Raw genomic sequence first — 22,926 nt, 5'->3', positions numbered from 1 at the left:
TAAGCATGAAAGTTTTACTTCACTGAGCTTGACAGGACTTTTCATTAAATATTGGTAATATGGGCTGCACATGGGGGCTCCCGCCTGTAATCCCAGCACTTTGGAAGGCCAAGGTGGGTGTATCACCTGAGGTCAGGAGTTTGAGATCAGCCTGGCCAGCATGGTGAAACCCAGTCTCTACCAAAAATACAGAAACTAGCTGGGCATGGTGGCGTGGTGGCAGGCACCTGTAATCCCAGCTACTTGGGAGGCTGAGGCAGGAGAATCACTTGAACCCGGGAGGCAGAGGTTGCAGTGAGCTGAGATTGTTGTAACCGAGCCAGTCGTAGAGAAACGCCACACTCTGAGACTAATTCAGGAGTCCTTTTATTGCCAATGACTGAGCGATGGCTAGTGCTCAAAGTTCTCTCGGCCCCGAAGAAGGGGCTAGATTTTTTTTTATATTGTGGTCTAAATATGGGAGGGGGAGTTTAGCTGAAGCAATTTTTACAGCAGTAGAACAGGCAGAAAGTTAAAAAATTAATTGGTTACCGAAGCAGTTGCAGAAAAATAAACCATTCCAGGTGCAGGGGCTTAAACTATCACAAACAGATAAGTGCAGGGGTTTTAGGTGCCATCCACCGAGGGCATCCCCAGGAGCTGCTGGTTTAGCTTGCCTCAATATCTTATCAGTAAGTGATTCCCAGACATGCTTGGAGCCAGCTTGCACTAGTTATGCCCTTAAGGGAGGGAGATAAAAGGGCTGTAAGTGAAGGAACTAAAATGGAGTCTATCCGGCTCTCTCAGCTAAGAGAGACAATCAGGTAAAAACAAGGTAGGGTATCACAAGATCGTGCCATTGTACTCCAGCCTGGGGAGCAAGAGCGAGACTTTGTCTCAAAATAAATAAATAAATAAAATAAATTGGTAATATGGTGCACTCTAAGCTATAGAAAGACGGTTATAAAGAAAGATTTTATATGAGGAAGAATCTTGTATAGTAAATTCTTGTTCTAAAAGGAAATGACTGGATGTTTAAAGAAGGGAAGTTTAGGACAAGTCAGAAAGTTTAAGTATGTTATAAGATGGTCTGTGGAAATAAAGAGTTGAATAATTAAAGGAAAGGCATTGCCATGATTAATACTAAAGTTACTTTAGCCACCAGATGATGTATTTCTCCCAATCATATTGAAAGTTATAAAAATGGACTAAACCTAAAATTATTCCCTAATGGTAAGTCAAGGGGAAAATGTATGTTTTTCTCCAAGAAAATGTTACTTTTGTATTAACGTTTGTGGTAATGTACAGCAACATCTAGCGGAGGCAAACCAGTGTTACCATCCATTGGGACAACTAACAGGTGTAAAAACTCTGCTATTATACCATAAGGTTATATTACCCCACTAACAGTGGTCATCTTAATATGAATATTCTAATCCTATCTTTAAAACCTTCTGGTAAAAATTACTTCTTTTTGCCTAGGTGCTGCAAACAGAGCCACACATGGACACACCATTCTTTTTGTTGTTGTTGTTTGTGTTTTGAGACAAAATCTCGCTCTGTTGCCCAAGCTGGAGTGCAGTGATGAGATCTCGGCTCACTGCAACCTCTGCAGTGAGCTCACTGCAATGGGGTCGCGTGCAGACCAGAGATAAAAGATACCAAATGCATGGAGAGCTCCCAGGTTCAAGCAATTCTCCTGCCTCAGCCTCCGTAGTAGCTGGGATTACAGGCACGCAACGCCACGCCTGGCTAATTTTTGTATTTTTATTAGAGACGCGGTTTCATCATGTTGGCCAGACTGGTCTTGAATTCCTGACCTCAGGTGATTCACCTGCCTCAGCCTCCCAAAGTGCTGGGATTACAGGCATGAGCCACTGCACCTGGCCTGGACACACTATTCTTTCAAGAACTCTTAGATCAACCTCAGCAGGAGCCCCAACTGCTGTTCCCCAATATGATGCCCCTTTTCAGCAGGAAGTATCCAGAAAAATTCGTCATCTGACACCCCCTAACAGCAGTTAGGGGTACTTCTGAGGAGGAAATAACATAGGAGTTATTGAGAAATTATTTTAGGCATTTAGAGAGGGTAAAAGAGTTCTCTCACTCGAATTTTTCTTTACTAAAAAGCAGCCCCCAAGCCATTTCTTTTCTAACAGAAAACAGCCTGAAAAGTCAAGCTGCAAGCTGATAAGCCATCTGGAGGCTTGCATATGTAAAGGCAGGTGGCTGTATTAAAAGGCAAGTACATTTCAACAGAGGCAAATTCCTATTTTTTCTTTTTTTTCCTTTTTTTTTTTTTTTTTTAATGAGACGGAGTCTCGCTCTGTCGCCCGGGCTGGAGTGCAGTGGCCGGATCTCAGCTCACTGCAAGCTCCGCCTTTCGGGTTCACGCCATTCTCCTGCCTCAGCCTCCCGAGTAGCTGGGACTATAGGCGCTCGCCACCACGCCCAGCTAGTTTTTTGTATTTTTTTAGTAGAGACGGGGTTTCACCGTGTTAGCCAGGATGGTCTCGATCTCCTGACCTTGTGATCCGCCCGTCTCGGCCTCCCAAAGTGCTGGGATTACAGGCTTGAGCCACCGCGCCCGGCCCCTATTTTTTCTTTGACATGACCTGTGTGGGTGTCATGGCACCAGCCAGGTAAAACCACGTGAGCAGGTATCATAGTGACAGGTAGAAGCTGCGTTTGCATAATGAAAGACTAGGGTGGGAGGGCCAGCCTTTTCATGGGCTACGTAAATGGCACACCTGGTCAACCAATCCCCTGTGCCCTATGTAAATCAATCACTGACTCCTCAAGCTTCTCTACAAAATCAATTGTGTTCTACGAACAACCAGGAAATTTTTTAGGTGACCCTGTTTCTCAGCACGAGGAAGCTTTCTCTCTCTCTGTTATTTTTGTCTATTAAACTTTCCACCCCAAAATCACTCCTCGTGTGTGTTGGTGTTCTAAATTTTCCTCGTGTGAGAAAACAATCCCTGGGTATTTATTTACCCCAGACAATGCAGCCATTTCAGAGTCTGGGAAATGAATCTTAGTCACAGAAAGAAAGAACAGCAGTGAACATGGCAAGGTGCTTATGATTCTGGTCCACTGGATCTTCCTATCCCTAGGAAAGTAAATACCATCACAGTCAGCACCCAGCAAGTTACCAACATATAATTTTTTGTTTGTTCCAAAATAAGTAAAGGTGATTCTTATCACAAAGGCAAATAAAAAGTAGTTTACTTTTTTAAACTGAACTGTATCAGTTTAGTTTATTCTTAAGTTCTTACAATTTTGAAAATGCAGTTGACACTTGTATGGCTTATGAAATTTTTGATAGTCTAACATTACTTGAATTGTTCAAAGAACAGTATATTTTAAATTAAGAAGAGTAAACTGTATTTGTTTTCTATATTTAAGGTTTAGAATCACAAATTACACTCCCGTAATTTATGATTTGAAAACTTCAAAGTTTGGTTTTTCTATCTGTATATACACAGAACAGTGTTATCGTGCTGGAACATTTGTATCTTAAGGTGGCAGTCACAGTTTCCATCTGTCTGGATATATTTTGGACTTTTGCATGTTAAACATAAGAAACTTTTTGTTTTAGGCAATCTAAGACTGTTGTACACAAACTTTACAGATTACTGTAGGGTTCAGCAAAATATATTTATAATGTGACATTAATATCTCTATTTTTATGTCTAAAAACGTTTTTTAGAAATAATTTTTTTTTACAAATGTCTCCACAAATTCAGGTTTATTTTATAAAATGGCAGAATAGTAAAGAAATAGGTGGTTTGCCATAATATATGAATACTTGCACTTCATTAAAATACCAAATATTATAATCAAGATTTAGATAGCAGATTTAAATAATTTCTTGATTTTTCACTACAATGATAGAAATTCACAAATATTGTATAAATCAAAGCTATTAGTATTAGATTTTACTTAGTAGTAATATATATATATATATTCTAGGTATTAAAAATATATATTCTGGGTATTTGAAAGCACCAAATTATTAATGAAAAATGTCCATTTTGAACAAATTCTTGATCATATATATCATACATCTTACATACACATCATTATATATGTATGATGTATAATATATATGTATGGTATGATCACGAATTTGTTCAAAATGGATATTTTTCATCAATAACTTGGTGGTTTAAATACCACCAAGAAGTGTTGTTTTAATCAGATTAACTCTAATAGTTTACTAATTTTATTTTTTATGATATGTTCAAAATTTTATAGTTTAATTGAATACGGATTGATGATGGGTAAACAAATCAATTTATTTTCAAATCTCATAGGCCTATTACATTGTTGAAGATGTTATTAATAAAAATTCTTTCTTTTAATATTGTTTACAGGGATTTAGGTCTAATCTGCTCAACCTGTTAATCAGTGTCAGCTGCCAGATTCCAATTCATTTTTAGTGTGCCTGTATGACTTTTTCTCCATAATCTATGAATTAAATTTTGATTAGTTATTTGAATGTCATATAACACAGCTCACACATTTAAAACCACCAGGTAAAATGAGTTCTGGCTTATTATAAAGAAGCTGTCACCAAGTTAGTGTTACATACACAGATGGATGTGGCTCAACAAGGTTTTAGACAAAAAAATTTGAATTGAACTATGGCAACATGTGTTGCTATGACTTAGCCTCTAGTGGTCTTATGAATAAAGATACATTTCAGCAAATTTATCCAGTTGCTTTCAGTATCTCTAAAGATAGTATATCAAGAATTCTCATGCTTCTGTCTGAGAAAACAGATTCTTCTCTTATCTAAGAAATCAACTGGATATATTTTTATAACCTTGTGCATGAAAAAACTGCATTGCAGTACTAATAATTACAGATGATATAACATGGAAAAGAAAAATCCAGAATGTCAATTTCAATATGTAAGTATTTAGGTTGGGCATGGTGACTCACGCCTGTAATCCCAGCACTGGGAGACTGAGGTGGGCGGATCACTTTAGGTCAGGAGTGCAAGACTAGCCTGGCCAACATGGTAAAACTGATCTCTACTAAAGATACAAAAATCAAGCATGGTGGGAAGCACCTGTAATCCCAGTTACTCGGGAGGCTGAGGCAACAGAATCGCTTGAACCCAGGAGACAGAGATTGCAGTGAGCTGAGACTGAACCACTGCATTCCAGCCTGAATTACAGAGTGAGATTCTGCCTCAAATAAATAAATAAATAAAGTATTTCTCCTTTAATTTGAAAAATGTGACAAAATTAAGATTTTAGTAAGTTTTGTGTAGCTTAACATCAGCATAAAGTAGAAAAAAATCTTTAAAAACGTGAACAAAAAGCTACACCAAAAAAACTAACATCTATAAGTGCATACATATCGATCTTTGTTTGATCTTTGTTTTAGGAGCGTCTAAAGCAAAACATATGGTGAACTTGATACAGTTATTTTGATCACATTGGCATGCTGATAAAATCATTTTATTTAATTTGACTGAAACATGTTCACATCTTAAAATACTGTTTTGTAACATGAATAATAAGTGTAAAGTCTTTATCCTTAAGAGGATCCTGATTGATGTTTAAATATGGCAACCCATCTCTCTGGTTTCTCCAAACTTAAATTTCATGAAGGCTCAAACATGGAGTGAGCAGGCCGGGCGCGGTGGCTCACGCCTGTAATCCCAGCACTTTGGGAGGCCGAGACGGGCGGATCACAAGGTCAGGAGATCCAGACCATCCTGGCTAACATGGTGAAACCCCGTCTCTACTAAAAAATACAAAAAACTAGCCGGGCGAGGTGGCCGGCGCCTGTAGTCCCAGCTACTCGGGAGGCTGAGACAGAAGAATGGCGTGAACCCGGGAGGCGGAGCTTGCAGTGAGCTGAGATCCGGCCACTGCACTCCAGTCTGGGTGACAGAGCAAGACTCCGTCTCAAAAAAAAAAAAAAAAAAAAAAAAGAGACTCAACAACAGAGCATGAGAAGCAAGAGGGATGAGGTAGGATGGTCAGCTCTAAGGCTCAGGGTTTCCTGGGGGACCCCAATATAATGATGTCAATTATGAAGCTTACTAGGTAAATATAAACATAAAAAGCTGAGGATGGGTGCGGCGGCTCACGCCTGTAATCCCAGCACTTTGGGAGGCTGAGGCAAGCAGATCACAAGGTCAAGAGATCAAGACTATCCTGGCCAACATGGTGAAACCCCCGTCTCTACTAAAAACACAAAAATTAGCTGGGCGTAGTGGCGCACACCTCTAATCCAGCTACTCAGGAGGCTGAGGCACAAGAATGGCTTGAACCTGGGAGGTGAAAGTTGCAGTCAGCCGAGATCATGCCCCTACACTGCAGCCTGGCGACAGAGCGAGACTCCATCTCAAAAAAAAAAAAAAAAAAAAAAAAAAAAGCTGAAAACTCCATGGCTTCGCTTTGGTGGGAAAAAGTCTCTGGAATTACAAACAGTCTTGCCAAAAGGATTGAGCCAGAACGACATGTATCTAAGGATTATTAAGGAGGAATGTTCATAAGCACATAAGTATTTCTTCCAAAACTTATTACAGTAGCAATATCCTTTTCTGTAATTTCAGCTTCCTCAAGGTAGGGTTGCCATAGACAAATTAAGACAAGTGACTAATATGTTGAAGGCAATTAATTTCTAAATTGAAAACACTTGCAATAGTTTTTTTTTTTTGAGATGGAGTCTCGCTCTGTCACTCAGGCTGGAGTGCAGTGGCATGATCTCGGCTCACTGCAAGCTCTGTCTCCTGGGTTCAAGCAAGTCTCCTACTTCAGCCCTCCAAGTACCTGGGATTACAGGTGTCTGCCACCATGCCCAGCTAATTTTTGCATTTTTAGTAGCAATGGAGTTTCATTATGTTGGCCAGGCTGGTCTCGAACTCATGACTTCAGGTGATCCACTCACCTCGGGCTCCCAAAGAGCTAGGATTATGGGGGTGAGCCACTGCACCTGGCCAAAAAACTTGCAATAATTTTATAAATTTTATTGAACTCTGTTTCATGTATAAATCTCACAGAAAGGCACTATCCAGTAGCTATTTCCCTCAGATTTTTTTGGGAATTTCTGTTGCTTGATTTCAAATCAACCTTATTTGAATCCTAATCATTTTTAAAGCCGCAGTTGTAATAAAAGAAAGAGGGCAGACATGAAGCCAAGTTTCCCCAGTCAGTGTCTAATATATTTTGTTCCCCAAAATGACCCCAAAACCACACAAGTTAAAAACAGTAGGTTTGAAATTCAACCTACATTTGACAGTAGCAGTCAAAACCATATATAAAAATTAGCGAAGTCATGAAGTTATTTTCTTCATAACTCCTGCATTAACTCCTCCTTAACTTCATTTCTATTGTGGCATGAATGATTTTGCACTGCTATAGCATCTGCCTTTTAACTTCTGCTAATTTTCTTTGACTTTGTATCATTCTTGTCCATCTCTGGTGGTTGCTTTGCTGCACCAGTTTGAGAATTTCAGGTGCCTTCACTCTCAGCTGCTCCAGCAGTCCGTTCATTTGGCTGAAGCTCTCGGGCAGTTTCTCCCAGTTCTTCTGTTTGTGATATCTCAGATTTGTCAGCAGGGTCTGGTTTTCAGGAACCATAGCTACCACTTCGTTCCACCCACAGGGTGGCTCTTGCACTTCTGGTGGGTGCTGATTCTACAGAAAAAACAGCAGCAGCCCGAGCACCCACACCTGGAGTCACCCAGCTCAGGGACGCCTTGGCTGTAACCCTGGGATGAGGTCCAGCTAACTGCATAGAAATCCAAGGTCATCCAGAGCATTTCCCACAGCTAGGTGAGCCCTCCTTAGTTTGTGGAGCCAGTCCCTCCCACCAGCTTCCTGCTACCTCCTTACTACCATCAGAGGGATGCACAGGATGACGCAGAAGCACTGAGTCACCATGGAAGAGTCCAGGGGAGTGAGGATGAGCTGGGCCAGGCAGCCTCCGGCCAAGTGCATGGTGGTGCCTCTCACACCTGAGCAGAGATCAGATCAGCCACTACCACTGCAGGGAGGACAGAGAAGCCCAGGCTTCCCAGCCAGCCTCCCTCTGCACCAGTAGAGATGAAAACTATTTCCTAAACAAAAGTATGGAGTAGAACTTGCATATCTGACCCAGTCACATTTTCATTCTCTTTTTCTTTCTTTCTTTCTTTCTTTTTTTTTTTTTTTGCTTTTTCCTCTTAGATTGTGCTCTCCTGAAGTCAGATTGGGGTAGGAGGTTTACAGGAAACTTCAGAAGTATCCATTTGTCAGGAATGCATGAGGATTTATGAAGTCAGACTTAAAGTTTCAAGAGAGTAGAGACCAAAACTTTCTTTTTTCTATTTTATTTTCTAAGGCTACCAAAAGGATGGCATATCATGTGTGACCAACACACATTTATTGGTTAAAAGAATGAATACATATTATTTGTAAACAGTGAAACTATGCAAATCAAGCCTTTATTATTTTTATTTTCTATAGTTAATAAAATCAAATAGAAAATAATGAAGTGTAGAATTCAGAAAGCACTATTGAAAGTTTAATATTAACCCAGTACTCATGGGTAAAATACATTAAATTTTTTTTTTTTTTCAGACGGAGTTTCACTCTTGTTGTCCTGGCTGGAGTGCAATGGTGCGATGTCGGCTCACCGCAACCTCACCTCCCGGGTTCAAGCGATTCTGCTGCCTCAGTCTGCTGAGTAGTTAGGATTATAGGCATGCGCCACCATGCCCGGCTAATTTTGTAGTTTTAGTAGAGACGGAGTTTCTCCATTTTGGTCAGGCTAGTCTCGAACTCCCAACCTCAGGTGATCTGCCTCGCCTCGGCCTCCCAAAGTGCTGGGATTACAGGCGTGAGCCACTGTGCCTGGCCATTAAAATTTTTAGTTTCTAAATTTGGGACCATTATAATTAAATTTAAATTGCCACATGAGGGTGGAACATGAAATCTGACTTCAGGAGAGCGCAATTTAAGGGGAAATGGCAAAAAAGAAAGAAAGAAAGAAGAAAGAAAGAAAGAGAGAGAGAGAGAGATTGAGAGAGAGAGAGAGAGAGAAAGAAAGAGAGAGAGAGAGAAAGAAAGAAAGGAAGGAAGGAAGGAAGGAAGGAAGGAAGGAAGAAGGAAGGAAGGAAGGAAGGAAAGAAAGAAAGAAAGAAAAGAATGAAAATTTGGTTCGGTCAGATCTGCAAGTTCTTCTCCACACTTTTTTTTAAGAAACTAACTTTTTCCTCTGCTGGTGCAGAGTAAGGCTGGCTGGGGGAGCCTGGGCGCCACTGTCCTCCCCGAGGTGGCAGTGGCTGATTTCTGCTCAGGCGTGAGGGATGCCGCCATGCGCTGAGCCTGAGGCTGCCCGGCCCAGACCCTCCTCACTCCCCTGGACTCTTCCACGGTGTCTCTCGGCCCCTGTACCATCCTGTGTGTCTCTCTGATGAAAGGGGAGGTGGCAGCATAAAGATGATGGGAGAACTGCCCCGCATGCTAACGAAAGCTCGCCCGAAATGCTCTGATTGACGTCGGGTTTCTGCACACCAAGCTGGGCCATGACCAAGGGTGAGAGCCGACGCGTCCCCGGCTGGGCGACCCCGGATGTGGGCGCTCCATCTGCTGCTGCGGTTCCTGCTTCACTGGGCTAAGTCGTGGCTGGAACCGGCGTCCGCCAGAAGTGCAGGAGTCGCCCCGCGGGCAGGAGGCGGTAGCAGTGTCCCTGAAAACCAGGCCCTGCTGACAAATCTCAGACGCCAGGAACAGAACCAGGAAAAATGCCCGACACCTTGAGCCAAAGGGACGGACTGTTGGAACACCTGAGGGTGAAGCTGCGCGAACTCTTCAGAGAACAGCAAAGCAGCCACCAAGATGGACCAGAAAGATAAACAAAGAAAATTAGCAGAAATCAAAGGCAGATGCTAAAGCAGTGCAAAACCGTTCACACAACGATAGAGACGGAATTGATGAAGAAGTCTGAGAAACGAATGACAGAGAGAAGACAGCAGTGACCATGGTAAGGTGCTGATGATTCTGGTCCACTGGATCCCATCATCCCCTAGGACAGTAAATCTCATCACAGTCACCACTCAACAAGTTACCACCGCAGGAATTCCTGTCTGTTCCAAAATGAATAAAGGTGATTCTCATCACAAGGGCAAATACAAAGTATTTTATTTTGTTTTCTAACTAAACAGTAGCGGCTTAGTTTACTTTTTCTAAGTTCTTATAATTTTGAAAATACAGTAGACACTTGCATGACTTATGAAGTTTTTGATAGTCTAACGTCACTTGATGTTCCAAGAACAGTACATTTTAAATTAAGAAGAATAAACTGTATTTGTTATATATATATAAGGCTAAGAGTCACAAATAATGCTCCTGTTTATGATTTGAAAACTTCAAGGTTTGGTTTTCCATCTATTCATACACAAAACAGTGTATCGTGCTGAAACATTTGTTTTTTTTAAATGTTTAAAAAAAATTTTTTTTTAAAGTGGCAGCCACAGTTCCTGATGTCTGGATATATTTTAAACTTTTTTATGTTAAGCTTAACGTAAGAGACTTCATTTTGTTTTAGGTAATCTAAGATTGTTGTATACAACAAAAACTTCAGGGTTCAGCAAACTATTTATATAATGTAACATTAGTATCTCTATTTTCTGATGTCTAAATGTTTTTTTAGGAAACATTGTTTTTGTTTTTGTTTTTTTACAAGTGTCTCCACAAATTCTGACTTATTTTATAAAATAATGGAATACTAAAGAAATGGGTGCTTTGCCATACTATATGAATACTGGCACTCAATTAAAATACCAAATATTTTAATCAAAATTTAGTAGATTTAAATAATTTGATTTTTTCACTACAGTGACAGACATTCACAAATATTTCATATATTAAAGCTATTAGCATTAGGTTTTACTTAGTAATAATATATATATAAGATCAAGAATCTGTTTAAAATGGATATCTTTCATCAATAATTTGGTGCTTTCAAATACTCAGAAGTCTTGTTTTAATCAGATTAAGTCTGAGAATAATTTACTAATTTCATTTTTGGAATAATGTGTTCAAAATTTTCTAGTTTAACCTAGTATTGATTGATGATGGGTAAACAAATCAATTTTTTTCAAATCTCATAGGCCTATTACGTTATTGAAGATGTTTTCAATTAAAATTCTCCCTTTCAATATTGTTTACAGGAATGCAGGTCTAGTCCAATCTGCTCAACCTATTAAACAGTGTCAGCTGCCAGATTCCAATTCATTTTTAGTGTGCCTATACTTTTATTTCCATAACCTCTGAATTCATTTCTATTACGTATTTAAACGTTATATAATATAGCTCATATACTTAAAATCACCGGGTGAAATGAGTTCTGGCTTAGTATAAAGAAGCTGTTACCGAGTTACATCTACAGATGGATGCAGCTCAACAAAATTTTAGACAAAAAGTATTGGACTGAACTAAAACATGTGTTGCTATGACTAAGCCTCTCATAACCTTAAAAATAAAGACAAATTTCAATAAATTTATCCAGTTGTTTTCAGTACGTCTAAAGGTGGTACATCAAGAATTTGCATGCTACTGTCTGAGAAAACAGATTCTACTGTTACCTAATGAATGAAAATCAACTGGATGGCATTTCTATAACCTCGCACCACATAAAGAAAATCTGCAATGTAGGACTAATAAATGCAGGCTCCATCACAAGGAAAAGGGTAATCCAGAATGTCACTTTCAATATTTAAATATTTAAATTTTTAGTTGAAAATGTGGTGAAATGGTGCTTTTGGTAAGCTTTGTGTAGTTTAACATCAACATAAAGTAGAAAACAATCTTTAAAAATGTAAACAAACAAAACCATACACCAAAAAAACTAACATTCACCAATGCGTACATATTGATCTTTGTGTTGGGGGAGTCTAAAGCAGAACATTTGGTGAACTTGATACAATTATTTTGATCACATTGGCATACTGATAAAATCACTTATATTTGGCCAGGCAAGGTGACACACCTGTAATCCCAGTCCTTTGGGAGGCCGAGGTGGGCAGATCATGAGGTCAGGAGTTTGAGACCAGCCTGACCAACATGGTGAAACACTGTCTCCACTAAAAATACAAAAATTAGCTGGGTGTGGTGGTGCATGCCTGTAATCCCAGCTACTCAGGAGGGAGGCTGAGGCAGGTGAACCCTTGAACCCAGGAGGTGGAGGTTGCAGTGAGCCGAGATCACGCCACTGCACTCCAGCCTGGGTGGCAGAGCGAGACTCTGTCCCCCCCAAAAAGAAAAATAATAATCTATATTTAGTTTGAATAAAACATGTTCACATCTTAAAAATACTGCTTTGTGCTTACTATGAATAATAAATGTAAAGTTTTTATCCTCAAATGGATTCTGATTGTCAACTCAATATATAAGGCAACACATTTCTCTGGTTTCTCCAAACTGAAGTCTCATGAAGGCTCAAATATAGAGTGAGAGGGACTCAACAACAGAGCATGAGAAGCAAGAAGGATGAGGTAGGATCCTAAGGATGAGTGTTAGGATGCTCTAAGGCTCAGGGATTCCTGGGGGACCTCAATATAATGATGTCAACTATGAAGCTTACTAGCTAAAAATAAACATAAAAAGCCAAAAACTCCATGGCTTCGCTTTGGTGGGAAGGAGTCTCTAGAATTACAGTCTTGCCAAAAGGATTGAGCCAGAATGATGTATATCTAAGGATTATTGGGGGGGGGGACTGTTCATAAGCACATAAACATTTGTTCCAAATCTTACTATAGTAGCAATATCCCTTTCTGTAATATCAGCTTCCCCAAGGTAGGGATGCCATAGACAAACTAAGACAAGTGACTAATACGTTGTAGGCAATTAGTTTCTATGTTTAAAAATCTTGCAATAATTTTATGAATTTCATTAAACTCTGTTTCGTGTATAAATCTCACTGAAAGGCAGTATCCAGTAGCTATTTTCCTAAGTTGTTTCTGGGATTTTCTGTTGCTTGATTCCAAACCAACTTTATTTTAATCCTAGTCATTTCTAAATCCCCAGATGTAATAACAGAAGGACAGCAGAAATGAAGCCGAGTTACCCCAAACAGTCAACGTCTAATATATTTTGTTCCCCAAATGAGCCAAAAACCACACAAGCTAAAGTACAGTGGGTTTAATATTTAACCTAAATTTAACAGTAGCAGTTTTACCATATGTAAAAATTAGCAAAGTCAAAATTTAGATACCCATAGTCTGTTATTCTAGAAAAAATTAATACAATTATTATGACATGTTTTAGAAAAGAATACATCAAATATGACAAAACATACCCACTCATATCTTTGAAATACAAACAATTTTATTTTTTTTATTTTTATTTTTTATTTATTTATTTTTTTTTGAGACGGAGTCTCGCTCTGTCACCCAGGCTGGAGTGCTGTGGCTGGATCTCAGCTCACTGCAAGCTCCGCCTCCCGGGCTCACGCCATTCTCCTGCCTCAGCCTCCCGAGTAGCTGGGACTACAGGCACCTGCCACCTCGCCCGGCTAGTTTTTTGTAGTTTTTAGTAGAGACAGGGTTTCACCGTGTTAGCCAGGATGGTCTTGATCTCCTGACCTCGTGATCCGCCCGTCTCGGCCTCCCAAAGTGCTGGGATTACAGGCTTGAGCCACTGCGCCTGGCCAACAATTTTATTTTTACTTTTAATATTTAATATTTAGACAAGACTTTCACATATTATAGCTATAATTCATGAACTAAAGTAGCCTTAGGGGAAATAGTATTTTATATTAATAATGAACATTGAAGCTCCTGGGATGTAAAATAATTTCTCATGGATACACAGCTAGTGACCCTCAAATATGTTTGATTTAAAATTTTTAATTTTCCCACTGTTGACAATGTTGACATAACAGCTAAATCTGAGTCTCAGAGTTGATAATTTGGAATATGTCAAGACAAGTACTATTGAGGCAGGCTAGGCAGTCAAGAAAGTGATGATGTCCTCGGGATGCAACAACCACAGCAATTGTATGCTGACTGCATATTGTCAACAGGATAAGCCCCAGCATTTACACTGTATTTCAGCCATTCAAGAAAAACTCTCTTCAGCAGGGAAATTCCCCTGCAGAGAGCATGAACATTTTGATTTTACCTGTCCTCTAACTGACCTTTTACTCATTATAATAGTAAAAAATACACACGTGTGTGAAGATTTAAGATGTTAATGAGATATGTGACATATAAGCAAGCATGTACAGCCACTGTGTCTGTGCACCAAAAGGACCACCCAGAACATGCTTACTACTAACACCTCTTCCCACCTCCTTGTAAATAATTATGTAAGACTCCCATAAATGGAGTCTCCCTAGACGGTCTCATTCTTAAGCAGCCTGTCCTGAATTCCTTGTCTCTTCACCTAACTTTTAAAATAGTATTTCTACCTTGCAATAAATCACTCTATGCTGCATCTTCATTGTTTTGTCTCTTGTTTAAATTTTTTGAAAGTGAGAAGAATTGAGGTCTCACAACAGCCATCAACTCTATCATGCTTTGTTTTGTATTCTTTATTATTTCTTTCTCTGATCTGTCACCATTCACATTTTCAACTCAGACGACAATGCTAAATTAAAAATTTAAATGATCACAAAATGATTTGTCATAAAAGCATGCATATGGCCGGGTGCAATGGCTCGTACCTGTAATCCCAACACTTTGGGAGGCCAAGGCAGGCAGATCACTTGAGGTTGGGAGTTTGAGACCAGCCTGAACAGCATGGAGAAACACTATCTCTACTAAAAATACAAAAATTAGCTAGGTATGGTGGTGGGCGCCTGTAATCCCAGCTATTTGGAAGGCTGGGTACGTGATAGGTGCATGACACCATGACTGGCTAAATTTTTTAAATTGTATTTTTTGTATTTTCAGTACAGATGAGTTTTCACCATGTTGGCCAGGCTGGTCTTGAACTCCTGACTTCAGGTGATCTGCTAATCTCAGTCTCCCAAAGTGTTGGGATTACAGGTGCAAGCCACCGTGCCCAGCATATTTTTTCCAAGTTTTCTAGTTTGCGTGCATAAAGGTGTTCATAGTAGTCTCTGACAATTTTTTGCATTTATGTAGGATTAGTTGTAATTTCACATCTCTAATATTTAAACAGATGCAGAGAACAACAACAAAAAACAGATGCAGAATAAAAGTTTGACAAAAGTTGACATATCCTTATGATAAATCTCTGAAAAAATTAGGTATAGAACAAATGCACCTCAGCCAATAAATGCCACATATAACCAAAAAATGCAGAGCTAACAACATACTAAACAGGGATATATTGTAAGCTTTTACTCTAAAAGCTAAAACAAGACAAGGATGCCCACTGTAATCAGTCTTACTAAACATAGTACTAAATGTCCATGACAAAGATATTAGAGAATAAAACCAAAGGCATCTAGGTTAGGAGGAAATTTCATTATCCCTGTATAATTATCTTTTATCTCTGTACATAATCTGAAGTGTAGAACAGCCTAAGACTTTACTGAAAAATATTAAAATAAACACATTTATTAAACTTTCAGAATACAAAAGGAACATCCAAAAGTCAGTAGGTTTTATGTACACTAACAAGTATCCCAAAATGAAATTAAAAAATAATTCCATCTACAAAAACTGTGGTAACTATACTTTGAAATAAACTTAACCAAAAAGTTGAAACACCTTACATTATACTGTAAATAGCATTAAATAAAGTAATGCACAAATGAACTACTACTCATTTATGAATTGCATTAATAAATTTCTATATTACACAAAGTGATCTACAGATATAATGCAACCTCTATCAAAATACCAGTGGCATACTTCATAGAAAATTTAATTTATATGGTACCACAAAAGAGCCTGAATAGCCAAAGCAATTAAGAAAATAAAGTAGAGTAGCTGGGACTACAGGCGCCTGCGACCGCGCCCGGCTAATTTTTTGTATTTTTAGTAGAGAAAATTTTTAGTAGAGTTTCGCCGTGTTAGCCAGGATGGTCTCGACCTCCTGATCTTGTGATCCGCCCGCCTCGGCCTCCCAAAGTGCTGGGATTACAGGCATAAGCCACTCACTGCGCCCGGCCTCCTTTTTTTTTAAATCATCGTGGTACATACACTTATTCCCCTTTTTACTGTGAGCCCTTTAAGTTTGATAACTACTGAGCAACTGTCACAGATGCTGCAACTGTCATAGGTTCTGCAAGTTTGCTTCTAGATTCTTAAATGCATTTAGTTTATGATGGCTTTAAGTATTAATCATGGCTTCTGATTCAAACCCAGCCTTTGAGGATACTCTTCGAGCTCCAGTGTGCTGCTCTGCTCGTTACAACCTAGCAATTTTGGCCTTTTTTGGTTTCTTCATTGTGTATGCATTATGTGTGAATCTGAGTGTTGCGTTAGTGGATATGGTAGATTCAAATACAACTTTAGAAGATAATAGAACTTCCAAGGCGTGTCCAGAGCATTCTGCTCCCATAAAAGTTCATCATAATCAAACGGGTAAGAAGTACCAGTGGGATGCAGAAACTCAAGGATGGATTCTCGGTTCCTTTTTTTATGGCTACATCATCACACAGATTCCTGGAGGATATGTTGCCAGCAAAATAGGGGGGAAACTGCTGCTAGGATTTGGGATCCTTGGCACTGCTGTCCTCACCCTGTTCACTCCTATTGCTGCAGATTTAGGAGTTGGACCACTCATTGTACTCAGAGCACTAGAAGGACTAGGAGAGGGTGTTACATTTCCAGCCATGCATGCCATGTGGTCTTCTTGGGCTCCCCCTCTTGAAAGAAGCAAGCTTCTTAGCATTTCATATGCAGGAGCACAGCTTGGGACAGTAATTTCTCTTCCTCTTTCTGGAATAATTTGCTACTACATGAATTGGACTTACGTCTTCTACTTTTTTGGTACTATTGGAATATTTTGGTTTCTTTTGTGGATCTGGTTAGTTAGTGACACACCACAAAAACACAAGAGAATTACCCATTGTGAAAAGGAATACATTCTTTCATCATTAAGAAATCAGCTTTCTTCACAGAAGTCAGTGCCGTGGGTACCCGTTTTAAAATCCCTGCCACTTTGGGCTATTGTAGTTGCACACTTTTCTTACAACTGGACTTTTTATACTTTATTGACATTATTGCCTACGTATTTGAAGGAGATCCTAAGGTTCAATATTCAAGAGAATGGGTTTTTATCTTCATTGCCTTATTTAGGCTCTTGGTTATGTATGGTCCTGTCTGGTCAAGCTGCTGACAACTTAAGGGCAAAATGGAATTTTTCAACTTTATGTGTTCGCAGAATTTTTAGCCTTATAGGAACGATTGGACCTGCAGTATTCCTGGTAGCTGCTGGCTTCATTGGCTGTGATTATTCTTTGGCCGTTGCTTTCCTAACTATATCAACAACACTGGGAGGCTTTTGCTCTTCTGGATTTAGCATTAACCATCTGGATATTGCTCCTTCGTATGCTGGTATCCTCCTGGGCATCACAAATACATTTGCCACTATTCCAGGAATGGTTGGGCCCGTCATTGCTAAAAGTCTGACCCCTGATAACACTGTTGGAGAATGGCAAACAGTGTTCTATATTGCTGCTGCTATTAACGTCTTTGGTGCCATTTTCTTTACACTATTCGCCAAAGGTGAAGTACAAAACTGGGCTCTTGATGATCACCATGGACACAGACACTGAAGGAACCAATAAATAATCCTGCCTCTATTAATGTATTTTTATTTATCATGTAACCTCAAAGTGCCTTCGGTATTGTGTAAGCATTCTATGTCTTTTTAATTGTACTGGTATTAGATTTTTAAGGCCTGTAATCACGAAGTATCACTAGTTGCCAGATTAATAAAATGAACCGTATTTAATTGTGAAAAAAAAAAAAAAGAAAAAAAGTAAAGGTATTATCTTACCTTTAAAATATTCTACAAAGCAATAGTAACTAAAACAGTATGGTACTTGAATAAAAACAGACACACAGGCCAATGGAGCATTAAAAAAGAGACCAGAAATATATCCATGTATTTATAGCTAAGTGATTTGGAATAAAGGTGACAATTTCTTTTTTTATTTTTGAGATGGACTCTTGTTCTGTCACTAGGCTGGAGTGCAGTGGCACGGTCTCAGCTCACTGCAACCTCCGCCTCCCAGGTTCAGGTGATTCCCCTGCCTCAGCCTCCTGAGTAGCTGAGATTATAGGCACACGCCACCACGCCTGGCTAATTTTTTGTATTTTAGTAGAGATGCGGTTTCACCATGTTGGCCAAGATGGTCTTGATCTCCTGACCTCATGATCCATCCTCCTCGGCCTCCCAAAGGGCTAGGATTACAGGCATGAGCCAAAAGAACAGTATCTTCAGTAAATTATGTTGAGAAAACTTTACATCCACAGGCAGAGAAATAAAATGAGACCCTCATCTCACACCATATATAAAAATCAATTCAAAATAAATTAGACATTTAAATGTAAGGCTTGAGATAAGCCTGGTGGCTCACACCTGTAATCCCACCACTTTGGGAGGCGGAGGTAGGCAGATTACCTGAGGTCAGCTGTTTGGGACCAGCGTGGCCAAGGTAGTGGAACTCCGTTTCTACTAAATATACAAAATTAGCTGGGCATGGTTGCAGGCGCCTGTAATCCCAGCTACTCAAGAGGATGAGGCAGAAGAATCGCTTGAACCTGGGAGGCAAAGGTTGCAGTGAGCTGAGATCGTGCGCCATTGCACTCCAGCCTGGGCAGCAAGAGCGAGACTCCATCTCAAAAGTAATAATAACAAATGTAAGGCTTGGAACTCTGAAACTACTACAGAAAAATAGAATAAAAGCCCCATAAAATTGTTTTGTGCAGTAAGTTGGGTTTTTTGTTTGTTTTATTTATATTTTTTTGAGACAGAGTCTCACTCTGTCACCCAGGTTGGAGTGCAGTGGCATGATCTTGGCTCACTGCAACCTCCGCCTCCCAAGTTCAAGTGATTCTTCTGCCTCAGCCTCCCAAGTAGCTGGGATTACAGGCACCCGCCACCATGCCCAGCTAGTTTTTGTACTTTTAGTAGAGATGGGGTTTCACCATGTTGGCCAGGCTGGTCTCGAACTCCTTACCTCAGGTGATCCGCCCGCTTCAGCCTCTCAAAGTGCTGGTATTACAGACATGAACCACCACGCCTGGCCAGTTTTTTTTTTTTTTTTTTTTTTTAACCTCAAAATCTTAGGAAATAGAAGGAAAAATAGATGAGTCAGATTACTTCATATTAAAAAGCTGCTGCACAGAATCTGATACAATCAACAGGAAGAGACAACTAAAAAAAATGAGAGAAAATATTTGCAAATTATACATGTGACAAGGAGTTAATATAAAAAATATGTAAGAAACTCTGCTGGGCGCGGTGGTTCACACCTGTAATCCCAGCATGTGGGGAGGCTGAGGTGGGCAGATCACCTGAGGTCAGGAGTTCCAGACCAGCCTGGCCAACATGGTGAAACCCTGTCTCTACTAAAAATACAAAAATTAGCCAGGCGTGGTGGCATGTACCTGTAATCCCAGCTACTATGGAGGCTGAGGCAGGAGAATTGCTTGAACCAGGAGGCGGAGGTTGTAGTGAGCTGAGATCACATCACTGCACTCCAGCTGGGGAGACAGAACAAGAGTCAGTCTCAAAGAAAAAAATATATATATGTATATATATATATGTATAATATATATGAAACTCAATTAACTATACAACAAAAACAACTATTAAAATGAACAAAAGGCTTAAATATTTTTCAAGAAAAGACATACTTATGGCCAACAGATATATTTAAATATGCCCAATGTTAATTATAATCAGGGAAAGGCAAGCCAAAAACTATGAGATATCAATTCACTCCTGTTAGAATGACTCTTATTAAAATGAAAAAGAAAAACCTATGAAAGATGAGAAGGCAATGCATGCACACTGTTGGTTTGAATGTAAATGAAGATGGCTGTTATGAAAAACAAAATAGAGATTTCTCAAAAAACTTAAACTACCATGTAATACAGCTGTTGCACTATTGGGTATATATCCAAAACAAATGAAATCAGAATGAAGAAACACACTTCTATGTTATTTGCAGCACTCTTCACAATAACCAAAACATAGAATCAACAGTTCAGGCTGGGCGGGGTGGCTCATGCCTGTAATTCCAGCACTTTGGGAGGGCAAGTCAGGTGGATCACTTGAGGTCAGGAGTTCGAGACCAGTCTGGTCAACATATATACGAAAAATATAAAAATTAGCCACGCATGGTGATGGACACCTGTAATCCCAGTCACTCTGGAGGCTGAGTTGGGAGAATTGCTTAAACCCAGGAGGTGGAGGCTGCAGTGAGCCAAGATTGCTCCATTGCACTCCAGCCGGGGTGACAGAGACTTCACATCAAACAAACAAAAAAATCAATTCAGCATCTATTGAGTAAATAAAGACAATGTGGTAGATATACACAGTGGAATATTATTATTTTAAAAAGAATTTTTTTTTTGAGACCGAGTCTCACTCTATTGCCCAGGCTGGAGTGCAGGGGAACAATCTCGGCTCACTGCAACCTCCACATTCCTGGTTCAAGGGATTCTCATGCCTCAGCAACCAGAGTAGCTGAGATTACAGGTGTGCACCACTATTCCCAGTTAATTCTTTGTTATGCTTTTAGTAAAGATGGGGTTTCTTCATGTTGCCCAGGCTCCTTTCAAACTCCTGGGCTCATGCAATGCACTTGCCTTGACCTTCCAGAATGCTGGGATCACAGGTGTGAGCCACCACACCTGGCCTAAAAAAAAAAAAAAAAATTCCATTATTTTTAATCACATGGATTAAGCTGAAGAATATGATATTGAGATAAGGTTAATAGTTCATGATTTCACTTACACATGGATTCCAAAAAACTTAATCTCATTGATGTAGAGTAAAATGGTGACCATCAAGGCCAATGTATTTAAAAAAAAAAAAAATGGGCTGGGCACGGTGGCTCACACCTGTAATCCCAGCACTTTGGGATGCCGATCACTAGGTCAGGAGATCAAGATCATCCTGGCCAGTACGGTGAAACCCTGTCTCTACTAAAAACACAAAAATTAGCTGAGTGTGGTGGCACACGCCTGTAATCCCAGCTACTTGGGAGGCTGAGGCAGGAGAATCACTTGAACTGGGGAGGTAGAAATTGCAGTGAGCCGAGATTGTGTCACTGCACTCCAGCTGGCAACAGAGTGAGACTGTCTCAAAAAAAAAAAACAAAGAAAGAAAGAAAGAAAGAAAAAAAGGGTTGGAATGATGTCTGTAAAATAATACATAGAGTTGAATAGAAGAAATAAGTTCAAGATATTTATTGTATAGCATGGTGACTATAGCTGTTTTTCTATTTTTGAAAAGTAGAAAGACAATGTCATGTGGTCTCACCACAAAAATGTTAACTATGTGAAGTATTAATTACCTAGAACTAATCATCTGACAATGTATATACACTTCAAAATATTATGTTCTACAGAAAAGTACACATTTTATCTGTCAAGTTAAAAAGTTTTAAAGCTTTATAGAAGGATAACAATGTGTCAAATACTGTCCGTGTCTTTGTCATAATCTTGGTTGAATAGTATCAAGACATATAGTTTTTGTTCTTGGTTGAATAGTATCAAGATATGTAGTTTTTGTGTTTTTATCATTTATCAGTCATAACCAAAGGAACTCTGATATTTAACAGCATGTTCTGAACCCAGCATGGGAGAAGCTTATGTATTTTACGATTTTTACTTTAAGCTTTGGGCACCTGGAGTTTCTGGTGCTGATGGTAATGGTGTGAAAGACACTCAACAAGCAGGTGTTGCTTATGGTCCCATGACTGGCCACCCTGTGAGCACAGTAAACTAGTTTGCATGCAAAATAACAGGAAAATGTTTTAATCCAAACGTTGTAATGATGTCCAAAATTTATCCAGAAAAAATGACATAGGAGTTGGCTGCAGTTCGGGGACAGAAAATAAAAACTGTAGACTAAACTTCACCCACTTAAAAAATTATGTAAGCATGAGAAATTCCTCCAAATTGTAATATCAATGTGGAAAAGCAATATTCTTTCAAGTTTCAAGTTCACAGAGCTCATTATTTTCAAACTTTAACATTCACACTTAAAAACAGAAGATTCTGCATGGAAATGTAAGTTGTGCTATATAATAAAAAAGTGTTCACTTATCATTAACTCTTAAAAATTTCTCTATTTCATAGCAAATTTTATATTTGCCACACTTTCTGGAAGAATCTAATTTTTGTTTTGTTTTGTTTTGTTTTTACAAAGAAAAACCATGCTAACTGATTTAATCCTCTCACCTGTGGATAGTGTATGCTTTTGTCTTAACTGATCTGAAAGTTATATTGATAACCAAACTCTTCAGTTAAAACCAATTTTTCAGTGCATTAAAAAATACCAACTTTCAGTCAGGCACAGTGGCTCACACCTGTAATCCTAGCACTTTGGGAAGCCAAGGCAGGTGGATTACATGAGGTCAGGAGTTTGAAATCAGCCTGGCCAACATGGTGAAACCCTGTCTCTACTAAAAATATGAAAAAAAAAAAAAAAAAAAAAAAAGCCAGATGTGGTGGCAGGTGCCTGTAATCCCAGCTACTTGGGAGGCTGAGACAGGATAATTGCTTGAACCTGGAAGGCGGAGGATGCAGTGAGCCCACGTTGCACCACTGCACTCCAGCCTGGGCGAAAGAGCGAGACTCCGTCTCAAAAAAAAAAAAAAACACACCAAACTTTCTCATCAAAATTTACAAAGCACCATGTGAAATGAAATGGCATTTCATTTCCCAAGACAACAGTGGGAAAACTGAAGCCATAACACAGAAAAAGGAGGAGAAGGACTGTGCTCCATACATAGCTGGGATACACATAATACAGACAAATCTGAAGATAATTAAGA

At 39.3% G+C, this 22,926-nt stretch overlaps 2 protein-coding genes across 2 annotated transcripts in view; one reads left to right on the top strand and one right to left on the bottom strand.

Moving 5' to 3' along the window:
* LOC117093717 (zinc finger protein 429-like) overlaps positions 1-22,926 on the bottom strand; it is a 412,022-nt gene that overhangs the window by 133,972 nt on the left and 255,124 nt on the right.
* On the top strand, positions 16,084-17,868 carry LOC117093726 (sialin-like). Its single transcript, XM_033229246.1, has one exon. It carries the CDS (start codon positions 16,249-16,251, stop codon positions 17,683-17,685), a length of 1,437 nt encoding a protein of 478 aa, XP_033085137.1. The 5' UTR covers positions 16,084-16,248; the 3' UTR covers positions 17,686-17,868.

This window comes from Trachypithecus francoisi, unplaced genomic scaffold, assembly GCF_009764315.1.
Source record: "Trachypithecus francoisi isolate TF-2019V2 unplaced genomic scaffold, Tfra_2.0 Lachesis_group12, whole genome shotgun sequence".
NCBI lineage: Eukaryota > Metazoa > Chordata > Mammalia > Primates > Cercopithecidae > Trachypithecus > Trachypithecus francoisi.
This window is presented reverse-complemented; position numbering and strand designations above follow the sequence as displayed.